The sequence below is a fragment of the Aotus nancymaae genome, unplaced genomic scaffold, assembly GCF_030222135.1.
Source record: "Aotus nancymaae isolate 86718 unplaced genomic scaffold, 86718_ANA_hifiasm-v0.15.2.pri h1tg000006l, whole genome shotgun sequence".
Taxonomy (NCBI): domain Eukaryota; kingdom Metazoa; phylum Chordata; class Mammalia; order Primates; family Aotidae; genus Aotus; species Aotus nancymaae.
The window spans coordinates 47,076,233-47,090,222 of record NW_026988417.1 but is presented as its reverse complement, the minus strand read 5'-3'; the positions used below and the strand labels follow the sequence as shown (position 1 = coordinate 47,090,222).

At 37.1% G+C, this 13,990-nt stretch overlaps 1 protein-coding gene across 8 annotated transcripts in view; it reads left to right on the top strand.

Annotated features, from left to right (window-relative positions):
• Positions 1 to 13,990, top strand: part of FRYL (FRY like transcription coactivator) — a 272,384-nt gene that overhangs the window by 196,393 nt on the left and 62,001 nt on the right. For all 8 annotated transcript variants that reach the window (XM_012441093.3, XM_064366949.1, XM_012441090.2 and 5 more), the window contains 7 exons: positions 1,530 to 1,621; positions 5,321 to 5,493; positions 7,407 to 7,567; positions 8,074 to 8,184; positions 9,018 to 9,172; positions 10,147 to 10,246; positions 11,477 to 11,645. In XM_012441093.3, the coding sequence (XP_012296516.2) occupies positions 1,530 to 1,621; positions 5,321 to 5,493; positions 7,407 to 7,567; positions 8,074 to 8,184; positions 9,018 to 9,172; positions 10,147 to 10,246; positions 11,477 to 11,645 (961 nt within the window). The remainder of the gene's footprint in view (positions 1 to 1,529; positions 1,622 to 5,320; positions 5,494 to 7,406; positions 7,568 to 8,073; positions 8,185 to 9,017; positions 9,173 to 10,146; positions 10,247 to 11,476; positions 11,646 to 13,990) is intronic.

The following is a 13,990-nucleotide window of genomic DNA, read 5'->3' as shown; positions in this document are numbered from 1 at the left end:
CTAGGCGAAGAACAGCATTTGCAAACTTCACAAAGAATTTTGAAATTGCAAATTTTTCTGTATAATTGTATTATGGGGGAAGTGATTGAATATTAAGCTGGATAGCAAGATGAGAACTATCTCACGAAAAACTACTAGTTTTAGCTTTAACCAGTAGACCAGTAGTTCCTGTGCGTGTGGCATCTGAGAATTACCTGGGGAGCTTGCTAAAAATTTTAGACTCATGGGCGTATTGAATGAAAATCCCCAGAGTAGGGTCCAGAAGTCTGTTTTTGTAAAGCATCTTAGATGAGTCTGCTGTAGAACGTTTAAGAATCAGTGCTGTTAATGTTGGGGATCCCCTGAGGAGATGGTGACAATCGCTTTAGTTTAGGGACTTTGAAACATCATCTGGAGTTCCTCACTCCTTTAATTCAGCACCATAGGATCATGATAGTATTCCCATTTTGTCACTGATTTGATTTTTGTTTCAGAATGATCAGTTTGGTTACAGTGCTGGATGACTTATTAGAGAAATGTGAGATTGAAACAAAACAAAATAGCAGCATTTATTCTTCTGAATTTCAGAAGGAAAGTTACTAAACACTACAGTGATGTGCCGTGAATGTGAGTTATAGTGTAAGAGCTTTATACTCACACTCTTTCTGTGAAGACAAAATGAAAACAGGCCAACCAAACTGCAAAAACCAGTTTTAGAAATCTTCAAAGACTGATAAGAAATCGTCCTGTTCCAAATGAATTGCTGTCAACTTTAGAAAGAACCCAGAGAAAAGTAAATGTAATTGATTGGTCATTAGTAAATTATCACGCATGTGGAAGGCAGAAAAATTGAGTTATGGACAGGAAAGTGGAAGACTAGTAAATATGTTAATTGCTCTGTAATATGAAAATTACATCACAAGTGAAATAATGAGCTATAATAGAAGGTGATATAGGTGATCAGTATCTTACATGACTTTCTGCTAGAAGCAGAATCAAGTTGAAATGTTACAGCTATTCTTCTAGGCATTATTCTAGTTCTTTGGCCCAAGTAATACAAACATATTTATTCATATCATAATGAGTAAAGGAGTTTTTCTTGTTTTTGTTTATATTTTTTGTGCCAAAGTTGTTAACTGGAAAACTGTGGCATGAGCAAAATCTTAACAACTTTTTAGGATTGTTTTTCCTACACTTCTGTCATATATTTCGGAGGGTGTTAGGGATTCTTTATTATTCCATGATAACAGTTTATTAATTGCTTCAATTCCAAAACTGTCTGATTAGCAAATAACCTAAAAATATAGTATTTTACTTCCCCTGACACAAAAGGGCTGTCACCATCTAAGATGCCATGTGACTTTATTTGGCTCATGCATTTCAAACTGTTCACACATATCTTTGAGGCAGTAGCTGCGAGAGGACCCACAGTCGACACTGTATAAGCAAAATAACTTTGATGAGCCCAAAATCTCTCTAAGACATTCACACTATTCTTTCCAAGTTACATGAGCAAGATTTTAATTAATATCTTTGTGTCTTTGGAATAGAATATGAAACGGCGCAGGCGTCGAGACATTTTACGAGTACAACTGGTACGAATATTTGAACTGCTGGCAGATGCTGGTGTCATTAGTCACAGGTCAGTATTGGATTCAGATTGTTAAAACTTTGGAATGATCCTAGAGAACATAATCTCTTTTCACTCATGAAACGTACAAAAAACAGAAAAGCACCATTGCAACAAGAAAACCTGTATGTATCACTATAAAAATTATTTAACAAATATGCATTTGGTACATTAACCAATAGCTAAAAACAAATCGAAAAATCTCCCACCAGAACTGGATTGCCTCAGGCAAAAAATGGATATAATGTTCCTATGATTTTGATATTTGTTGGAACTTAGTTATCTTGGCAAGTGGATAGTAGTGGCCTTTTCTTCACAGATTTTCCTGTTTCTTACCTCATTTTAAAGATGTTTTTCTTCTGAGGAACATCTTATTATAGAAAAGATAATATATTCACAGGCTAAACACTGTAAGGTTTACAGATTTATTCCAATGAACCTTTTATCTATCCTGCCAGGAAAAATTATGAAATCTACTAACATAATTCATAACCGTTTTCTGTCACTCACAAATAAAACCATGAAACCTAGAGTTATTGCTGCAGTAAAGGCATCTTCACACTAAGCCCAGCCCCTTGAGGAAAATTCCATCAACTGTATGTTGAAAAATAACTATTTCCTTAGGAGGATAATGGTGTTACCTGACCATTGAAGGAGAAAGATAATAGCTCTGACATATCCAAAAAAGGTCACTGAAAAGATACCTTCAGAAAAAAAAAAAAATGTGGGCCAGGTGCAGTAGCTCATGCCTATAATCCCAGCATTTTGGGAGGCTGAGATGGGTGGTTGAGCCCAGGGGTTGGAAACCAGCCTAGGCAACATAGCAAAATCCCGTCTCTGTAAAAAATGCAAACAATCATCCAGGAATAGTGGCAGACACTGGTAATCCCAGATTCCTGGAAGGCTGAGGTGGGAGAATCGCTTGAGCCCAGGACCTTGAAGTTGCAGAGAGCCTTGATCATGCCACTGGACTCCAGCCTGGGTGAAGAGTGAAGAGTGAGGCTCTGTCCTGAAACAAAAAAGGAAAAAAAGAAGTATTAATAATCAAACAAGTGTAGTAACTACGAAAACTACACAACATTGTTCCTTTAGCATTTCTCCTGATTATTTTACCTAACACTTTTCATATATAGCATTGAATGCTTTCAAAATAGAGCTTTTTTTTTTTATTATTATACTCTGGGTTCTGGGGTACATGTGCACATCCTGCATTCTGCAGGATTGTTGCATAGGCAAAATAGAGCTTTAGTCAGAGTATCTAAACCATTGATCTACTTTTCTTTCCTAGTAAAAGGCAAATTAAAAAAAAGAAATATTGGTCGGGCCCAGTGGCTCATGTCTGTAATCCCAACACTTTGGGAGGCCAAGGCAGGTGGATCACCTGAGGTCAGGAGTTCGAGACCAGCCTGGCCAACATGGCGAAACCCTGTCTCTACTAAAAATACAAAACAGCCACGCATAGTGGCACATGCCTGTAGTCTCAGCTAATCGGGAGGCTGAGGCAGGAGAATCGCTTGAACCCGGGAGCCAGAGGTTGCTGTGAGCTGAGATTGTGCCATTGCACTCCAGCCTGGGCAACAAGAGTGAAACTTACACTCAAAAAACAAAAAAAGATTCTCTTTTCTTTCCTCCACAGAAATAAGAGTTAAAGTTAGGAAAAGTAAAATTGAAACTTGTGGACTTGATGCAAAATATTAACAACCTGATACACATCTAAATCTTTTTTTTTTGGTGACTTTAATTATAGTGTTAATAGAAGAATCTTTGAATTCTTTGAATGTTTCTATTTTGGGGAGTGCAAAATGTTGCTATATTTAAAATTAACTATAAAAAATGATATTGTTAAGCAATAATGACTTTTGAACCCAGTTGTGTATTTTGTTTTGAAGTATTTTTAAAAAGATACTAATAGAAAGTTATTGCTCTTCTGGATTTTTTAATTTCCATGGCTAAGGAAAAAATGAATTCCAAATACCAAGAAAACAGGGATCTTTTGTTTTTCACCTAGTGAATTTCATGGGCCTGACACATAGGAGATAATGAATATTTGTTAAATGAATGGTTTTATTCTGGTACAGGTTGTAGTCCACTAAATCAGTTTCCCATCCACTAATAGGTCATGATCCAGAGCTTGAAAAACACATTCATTCACTAATATTTATTGTTGTAGACTGATATAGTAAATATACTGTAGCCTCATAGCAACGTTTTACTCTTGTTTTCATGAGTTTAGGGTATTTATTCCAAAGCTACTCATAACTAGTAAAAAAAAATTTTTTTACCTTTAAAATAATACATATTAGAAGTACTTTTCAAACATAAGAAAAAAGCTGACCTAAATAAATGCAAATGTAATAGCTAATCATTTATATAATACTTATTGTTTAGTAGGCCTTTTCATGTGTTGCAACTCATTTACATCCTTACTAAACACTTTGAGGTAGATACTGGTTACATGCTTAACGATTGGTGAAACAAGACAGGAATCCAGGACTTCTGACTCTAACCAAATACCCACTATCAGTCAGTCATTAGTTTCCATGCACAGACATAGATCCCTTACCTCAAAGAAAATCTCATTGCAGATATTTTTCTTCCTTGAGACAGGCTCTTGCTCTGTCACCAAGGCAGGAATGCAGTGACTAGATCACAGTTCTCCCAGGTGCAAACAATCCTCCTGCCTCAGCCTCCTGAGTAGCTGGGACTACAGGCACACACCACGAGGCCTGGCAAATTTTTGTATTTTTTGTAGAGATGGGGTTTCACCATGTTGCACAGGCCGGTGTCGATCTTTTGGATTCAGTGATCCACCCACCTTGCCCTCCCCAAGTGCTGGCATTACAGGTGTGAGCCACCGCTCCAATAGCGCATTGCAGATATTCTTAAAGGCAATTCCATAGGTCTAGAAAGAGGGTTCAAAACCCAGTACTCTACCCTATTCTTATCAGAATTCTCTTAGATTTTTTTTTTTTTTTTTGAGATGTAGTCTTGCTCTGTCACCAGGCTGGGGTGCAGTGGCACCATCTCAGCTCACTGCAGCCTCTACCTCTTAGGTTCAAGCGATTCTCCTGCCTCAACCTCCCCAGTAGCTGAGACTACAGGCGCACGCCGCCACACACAGCTAATTTTTGTATTTTTAGTAGAGATGGGGTTTTACCATGTTGGCCAGGCTGGTCTCGATCTCCTGACTTCAGCCTCCCAAAGTGCTGGGATTATAGGCATGAGCCACCGTGCGCGGCCAAATTCCCTTAGATTTTTGTACCCCTGATAATACCTCTCCCAGAATCTTACTGAGAATAAGTGGCTAATAGATGTTTGATTTTGCTGAAGGCATAATATGAGTAGACATGGCAACTATGAATAAATAGAACTAGTCTTTCCTCTTTCTACCTTTCTAAACTGATCCTCCCCATTTCATATGCCTCCCGGTCTCTTTATTTAGAAAGCTCTATGTTTCAACATTTAGCACTCACTTGATTAAAGCTAGATATGGAGTTGAATAATATAAATTGCTATAGCAGTTCCTAGATTAAGAAGCACCATCTATTTTCATATTAAAGTAAGCATAATTTTCATATATTAAGTTGCATGCTACCATGACAATGCAAAATTAACGTGTATTATTCTGATTTTGAGTATTAAAAATTTTTTACTAAAATTATAATTTAAAGTCCCATTTTCTTTATCATTTGTTTTCTTCAATATTTTCAGTGCAAGTGGTGGCCTTGATAATGAAACACATTTTCTCAACAACACATTATTGGAGTATGTAGATTTAACTAGACAACTCCTGGAAGCAGAAAATGAAAAAGACTCTGACACACTGAAGGATATACGATGCCATTTTAGTGCCTTAGTGGCGAATATTATTCAGAATGTTCCAGGTATTATTTTCAGTTTCTTAAAGCATTACTGAGTATTAAGGAATCGTCGTATTATTTCCTTCCTTGAGGTTTAATAATCTAAGTTGATAAAGTAACTTGTGAGCATACTGGAAAAATATGTCAGCATAACATGGATGGCTGGAGTTTGTTTTCCTTTTGAATTATTGTCAATTATTACAAATAAAAAAGCAACCCAGCATAGAATTTCAACAATAATGAGGATACTGACACAAGAACCTGGAGAAATCAATAGAATAAGCATTTTAGACAAGCTTATTTTAATGCAGTAAGCAGAGTGTAGTGTTTCAAATGATAATTGAGAATAAAATTAAGAAGATACTTTTGAATAATGGGAAAAGAGTATAGGTCATATATACAAAATGTAACAAGAATATGATGTTATTGATTTACCAGATATGTTCCAATTATTGAGTAGATTCTATATTGACAGGCACTGGTTTAGCTACTAGGAAGATTAATATACACAATTACATTTTTAAAAGTTAAATTCTTGGCCAGGTGTGGTGACTCATGCCTGTAATCCCAGCACTTTGGGAGGCCGAGGCGGGCGAATCATGAGGTCAAGAGATTGAGACCATCCTGGCCAACATGGTGAAACCCTGTCTCTACTAAAAAATACAAAAATTAGCTGGGTGTGGTGGCGCAAGCCTGTAGTCCCAGCTACTCAGGAGGCTGAGGCAGGAGAATTGCTTGAACCTGGGAAGCGGAGGTTGCAGTGAGCTGAGATTGCGCCACTGCACTCTAGCCTGGCGCCTGGCGACAGAGCAAAACTCTCTCTTTAAAAAAAAAAAAAAAAGTTAAATTCTTTATAAACATAAGAAGTAATGTGACTCTAGCCTTTGGCTTATAGTATAAATACAAATGTTTCTTTTTATCCCTGAAAAATTAAAGTCACATTGTTACTTTGATTAGTATGTACAGATGGTTGATGTCTAAAGAACATGGGTTGTATTTTGTAACAGGGTCATCAAGCACTAATTACATATGTCAATTTCAAGTGTAGGAGCCTTGTTTTTATCTTTGGGGAAAAAATGACACTATTAAAGAAAAAGCATATTTTTTCAAAAATTTCTGATCTGAAGCTCACTAATGTAAAGATATGATTTAGTCTGTTACCAAACACTTTTTTACAACTTCCACATTGGTTTATTGTGATACTGCTGTGTTACTTCAAGAAGGATAGATAGAGAGAAATTATATAGTAGAATTTCAAAATAAGTGAAGAAAGTCCTTGGAGATCATTGAAACCAGTGGTTTTCAAACTTTGCTATTTCTGAAAGCCCTGAGGTTCTCTGGTCCCATCAGCAGAAGGCAGCAGAATGTGTTTGGACACCAGGTCTCAACCCTCCTTTTACCTATTTCATATATTGAGATTACTTGTAAGCCTCTTTTAGCAGAAAAAGGCTTTCCTGCTGGAAAAAAAAAAAAAAACACAAAGTTTAAAAACACGTATCTCAGTCAAAGCCCTTACTTTACCAATGAACCAAGATACAGAGGTGTGTCTGTGTTAAAATCTTGGCCAGTCTTGCCATATAGCCAGTGATAGCCCAGGGAAAAATGGGCTCGTGGCCCCACCTTTATGCCAGCCTCCATGTGCCATTGAGCCTGCCATGGAATTTCTGCTTGTGGAGAAGCTCTATGTCATGTAATGCTGCAACAGGGTGACACAGACTGCAACTCTGTTTCTGTGATTTGCATATATATATATAAATACACACACACACACACATACATACATAAATGATCCCTGCTATGGTAGAGGTTTTGGTAGTTTGAAATGAAAACTTTTGCTTTCTTTTTTACAGTATTATACATTCAATAACACATTAGCATAAAAGTTAAAGCAAAAAGAAATGGAAATAAACGTTTTCTGTCTTTTTTTTGACTTGCAGTGCACCAGAGAAGAAGTATTTTTCCTCAACAGAGCCTTCGTCACAGTCTGTTTATGCTGTTCAGTCACTGGGCAGGTCCTTTCAGCATCATGTTTACGCCCTTGGACAGATACAGTGATAGAAATATGCAAATTAATAGACATCAATACTGTGCATTAAAGGTATTTACTTAGAAACCTGATTTCTTTTTCTTAGGAGCAGAGTTAAATATTTTTATGTTCAGTCACTAGTATCATAAAGAAGATAAGAATTTCTTCAAAGTATCAAAGAGTATTAGAATATACGTTTTTCTGCCATATTCAAAATTTATACCGTAAGTTTTATTTAAGTACATAAAATACAATGAAAAAGAGTTCCAGAATCTACTCAAATTTGATCACCATTATCTTAAAGAACTAAGGATTACTTGAAAGAAGTGCCTTTTTTTTCCTTACTGAAGTACTTTTGCTTGATCTTTTTATCTTCCCTTCCAGTACTGTTCAAACTCCATGTCTAATTTGGTGTCGTATTTACTTACCCATAATAAATTTCTCAGTTTTAAAAAATAATTTGTAAAGAAAAAAATAAAAGTATTGTGACTAGATAAGTATTTTGCCTCTTCTCATTAAACAACTAATATTTAACTTCTTAAACTTGTTAAATGTAATTTTAATATTATTATTTGAAGGCTATGTCTGCTGTACTATGTTGTGGCCCTGTTGCAGATAATGTAGGACTTTCATCAGATGGCTATTTGTACAAATGGCTGGATAACATTTTGGATTCTCTGGACAAAAAGGTAATTATGTCAATTTCCTTAAGGGTTCATAATAAATTGTCATTGTATTATTTGCAGTAAATGTATATTGCACTAAAAACAAGTCTTTTTTTAAATAAGATAGGTTAGGATTATATGCAAAAAGCATATTATGTAAAGTTAAATAGAATCCCATAATGTAAAAATGTTCTAATTCTTATGTATTGTTAATTTGAATAATTTTAATTTCTCTTTAATAATTATAGGATTAACACAGGAATATGTGTCTCTCAACAGGGTTCTAAGTCAATATATAAGATATTAATATAGAATATATTGAGCTGCATGGAAGAAATCTGCTATTTGCTGTGTTTCATTTTACTTTTTTAACCACTTTCCAATTAATCATTCCTCCTTGCCCTCCACACTCTTTGCCTTCTTTACGCTCATATTGTACATACACAGACTTCACAATTTAAAATAGGGCTTATATTATTTCCCCTCAGAACAATTTTTCTGTTGGGTCCTCAAAAACAAGAATAAAGCTTGATACAAATAATTGGAGAGGTTAATGACTCATTTTTCTGAAAGCACTTAATCACTATTCATATTCATTAACTGCCTTCAGGGCTCTGTTAGAAGTCAGAATTATATTAGAGAGGCTTGTGTAAAAAGCAAGAGGCCAAATACAATTCATTCGTGTGTTTTTTTTCTGCTGGCTGCACAAACTGAGAGGGAGGTGAACAAAAGGAGATGGAATTTCTCTATTAAATGTAGTAAATATATGCTCTATATTACTTTAGTAAGAACTGTAGGGAAATTGACAAAAAAATGTATAATGTTGTCTCTTGGGCAATTTTGCAACCTTTACCTAGGTTCACCAGCTGGGCTGTGAAGCAGTTACGTTGTTGCTGGAGCTGAACCCTGATCAGAGCAACCTGATGTACTGGGCTGTGGACCGCTGCTACACTGGCTCCAGGAGGGTGGCGGCCGGCTGCTTTAAAGCCATCGCTAATGTTTTCCAGAACAGGTACATTAGATTCAGACCTCTGTATCTTAGGGTTTTTTTCCTTTGTTTCTTAAAGAAAAGTTTTTCTTTTGAATTCAAAAATATGAAGACATCAGTATAGTTGTCCTTCAGTATCTCTGTGGGATTGGTTCTAGGACCCCTCTCAGATCCCAAAATCCATGGATGCTCAAGTCGTCTATAGAAAATGCTGTAGTATTTGTATTTATGCAAATCCTCCCATATACTTTTTTTTTTTTTTTTTAAGACATGGTGTCGCTCTGTCGCCCAGGCTAGGTGCAGTGGCATGATCGTAGTTCACTGTAACCTCAAACTCCCAGGCTCAGGCAGTCCTCCCACCTCAACCTCCTGAGTAGCCAGGACTGTAGGCTCCCACTACCATGCCCGGCTAATTTTTAAATTCTTTGTAGAGATAGGGTCTCACTATGTATGTTGCCCAGGATGGTCTCAAACTCCTGGCCTCTCACCTTGGCTTCCCAAAGTGCTAGGATTACAGGCATGAGCTGCTGTACCTGGCCTTTCCCACATATTTTTGATCCCCAGAAGGTTGACTGTATTTTCTTTTCTTAAACTCTCATGCAGCTGTGTCCAACCTTTTGAATGTGAGGACTTTTTTGCTTATCTGTGGTTGTGGATATTACAAAACTTATGCATGGACCTTATTATTATTATTATTTTTTAGCTCATCAGCTGTTTTTAGTGTATTTTATGTGTAGCACAAGACAGTTTTTCTTCTTCCAGTGTGGCCCAGGGAAGCCAAAAGGTTGAACACCTGTGTTCTAATGGAATTTAACCAAAATAATGATAATGATCACCATGCATCTGTTATTGTACCGATTGCCTTGAAAAAATCCAAGTCCACTCATAGGCTTAGAAGACATGTGCTATAAGCCTTGCCCTTTGCATATCATATTTATTAAATGGTACAAAAGCCTTTAGACATTGTTATTTACCTAATATGTAAAATTTATTCCTAGGGATTATCAGTGTGACACAGTGATGCTTCTAAATCTGATACTGTTTAAAGCAGCTGATTCTTCTAGAAGTATCTATGAAGTTGCTATGCAACTTTTACAGGTTTGTAAACATGTTAATTTAAATATTTTTTACTCAGAATTTAATGAAGCTCAATAATTTAGTCTTGCCATTAAAACAGTATTTAGCTTTATTTATAATAATTATGGTATCAAGTCTTATTATTAGAAATATAAGACAAAGATAATATAGATATTTAAATTTATAAATAATGCAAACTATTCCTAAGTGTTTTATAGAAGGATTATGTATAATAATGTGTGTGTATGTACATAAAGGTACTTGTAAATATGTGTCCATGTAAGTATTTCTGTTCAGCAGATGAGAACAATGTGTGTCAGAATTTGTTTGGAGAGCCATGTGAAAAACAATTAGCACTTTTTGTCATATTCTCATGTAACTTTTCTTTGTTGGATTGAGGATAAATAACTTAGAAAGTTAACTTACCAAACACAGATCTATTATTAATATGTGGTATTTAACTAATGCATAATAGGGCAAGATTCTTTCCTCTTAACCAAGGGCTAAGAAGAACAGGATTCAGGTAGATGCTTTTTCCAAAGGCTGTGAAGTAGTTCTGATGCCAGTAGGTCCATCTTAGGAATTATACCCTAATTCCTTGGTTAATTAAGAGGAAAGTTCAGCAGTATAGTTCTTTAAATAGTGTAATGTCAAAAGGATCTGCTTAAAGGGTTTGATTGTTTTTTTCACTTATATTGTACTACCATATTTTTGAGTGGGAAAAGTGGTAAATCTTTTTCAGGTAATTGTGTATTACGTTGCTGGAGTTATTTTCAGACTATGTTACTGATCTGGATCATTGGCATTAAATATGAGGAAAGTAAATTGTTTTAGTGAGAAAGGGTTTTTGTTTGTTTTGCTTCCTTTTGTTTTTGAGATAGGGTCTCATTCTGTCGCCCAGGCTAGAGTGCAGTAGCACAGTCACGGTTCACTGCAGCCTCTACCTCCTGAGCTCAGCGATCCTCCAACCTCAGCCTCCCGAGTAGCTGGGACCACAGGCATACACCACCACACCTGGCTAATTTTTAAAATTTTTGTAGAGATGAGGTTCTGCTATGTTGGCAGGCTGGTCTCAAACTCCTGGCCTCAAGTGATCCTTCCACCTCTGCCCCACAAAGTATTGAAATTACAGGTGTAAACCACTGCATTCAGCCTTGGGAGAAGAGTTCTTTAAAAAAATATAAAATTTTGGTTAAACTTTCGAGGACCTATAAAATCTTAACCTAAGTTGATGGAATTACATTCCTGTAGATTCTGGAACCGAAGATGTTTCGCTATGCTCACAAATTGGAGGTTCAGAGAACAGATGGAGTACTCAGCCAGCTGTCTCCTCTACCACACCTGTATTCTGTTTCATATTATCAGTTGTCTGAGGAACTAGCAAGGGCGTATCCTGAGCTAACCCTCGCCATATTCTCAGGTATGATCAATGAACTGATTACTAGTTTCTCTTTGTCAATCATTTCTTCAAAAACAATTTTTAGAAAATTATAATTTATTAAATTATAGGTTAAATCAAAACCAGACATGTCTTTACATAGGAAATATTTTTTTCTTCAATAAGAACTCTTAATTCTGATCTGTCACAATATTTAGGTTTTTCTATCAATGGCGTCCTTATAGGCTTTTATATCTGACCTTCCCTTCACTCCCTACTCCATCCAAAAAAATAAGAAAAGCAAGAAAAAAGTACAAGAGGGAGGACTTTTCATGTGTGACTTAAAAGTATTTCTTAGTAAACATAGAACTTATTAAATACATTTTATCTTGTGTATTGGCATAACTTTAATAATAAAAATAGGCAAGGATAAAGATAGAGGTAGTTTTCTGTGAGTGAAACCCCTAATCATAAGAGCAGGTGGGACAGTACCTTGAGCAAAAACTCTTTCTAGTCTCCCACATCTTGCTTGTCGCCTACCTCAAGATCTTGTTCCACTCTAACTACTGGACGTGCAGCAACACTTGGATCTGGGAGATTGCAGAGTTCTGCTTGGGTCCTTTCTTTCATTTGGTCTCAAGAGATAGTGGCCTTAGCCTGCTTGGAATCTTTCCACAGCACCTATTTTAGCAGTAGAAATAATTTCTTTCCTATCCCTAATTGACCTGAGTGGGAGAAAAAAGCAACAACGACTTAAATTCTCCTAACATTTAGTTCATAAAAGCAGTTGACCTGTTTGGTTTCCCCTGGTAGTTGGCAGCAGTTATGCCCCTTCCTTTTTCCCAACCCCCACATCCCTGACAGCCCTTCCAAGATGGATATGGGTAGTCATCAACACAAAATAGCGGCCACCGTGAACACGGATTTTTGCAGAGAGTCTAGCTGGGTCTCAGAGATCATGTAACTGTTTAGAATGTCATGTCATTGCCTAGGATGTCTGCTGGTACAGGTGTCGACTGTGCCTACACCTCCACCACCTTGTCCTTCCTTCAGTTCTATCTTCAGACACTCTTGTCCTTAGCATCAGCTAATTTTAACTGCTTTGCTTAAGACAGTTCATTCTAAACCAAAACATAACCTGTCAACTTGACAAATTCCATAGCTAACCTATGTTTTCACTTTCACTGTTTCCAAGGCAAGACAAACACAATATTCATTCAGGATTTTACTGCACAGCTACAGATATCAACATAAACTTTGCTACTTTAAAATTTGAGGGCCATGACTTTCTCCAGATTCAATGCAGTGGTCTTTAAATGCTGTCAGCTCGGTGGCCCTTCCCATTCTGCTCCTCACATCCTTTCCCTCCTTCACCCCTGCTCCTGACCTTTTCCCACCCCATGCCTTGCCATATTCTCAGTCCTCATGCGTGCCTTAGATCCCCCCAGATGGCCTTCACACTCCACTAGTGTCCATTTCCTTTCTGTAGCCTCACTGAGTGCCTTCTGACTGCGGAGTCTAGTCACTGGCTAATAGTCTTCAGTCTGTTTGCTACTTTCCACAGCAATTGGTATTAGCCATCTTATATTTCTTTAACTTTTGACCTCGCTTGGTTTCCAAAAACTTAGTATTTCCTGCGTTTTCTTCCACCATTGAGTATTCCTGTTCTATCTCTTTGGGTAGATTTTCTTTTTTTTTTTTTTTTGAGACAGAGTCTCTCTCTCTCTCCCCCACCCCCCACAAGCCATCCTCCTCCCTTAACCTTTCTACTACCTGGACTATAGGTGTGTGCCACCATAGCTGGCTTTTTTTTTTTTTTTTGGTAGGGAGGGCATCTGGCTGTGTTACCCAGTCTGGCCACCTCAGCCTCTCAAAATCCTAGGATTACAGGTGTGAGCCATCGTACCCAGCCCCGTATCTTAAGTATTGGTGTTCCTGGGGTATCATCTTGAGCCCCCACCTCCTACAATCTCATCTCCCTCCAGGAGATGAAGCCACCACCATGACCCCTACTTCCACAGACACAGACTCTTCCTTCCCTAGTCAGGATCTCTTCATTCAGCTTCTGAACTCCATGTCTTTTACTTTATACCAGAGGTAATAAATTGATGTCTCAATAGGATCTTTGTAAAAGGTTAAAGTTGAGTATAACCGCCTACCAGGACTGAGCACTTCATTGGCATTCTATCGGATTTGCACAATAACTTCATGAGGCAACTAGTTTTGTTACTTTCTTTTTACAGAATAAGAAATCAAGGATTGGAGGTTGACAGGTTAGCCCTAGGTCAGGCTGTCTATATGTGATAGATCTGTGGGATTCAAACCCAGGGTTGTGCAATTCCAGAGCCAGGTTATAAATCACTTTCCTAATAAGTACAGGGTCTAGC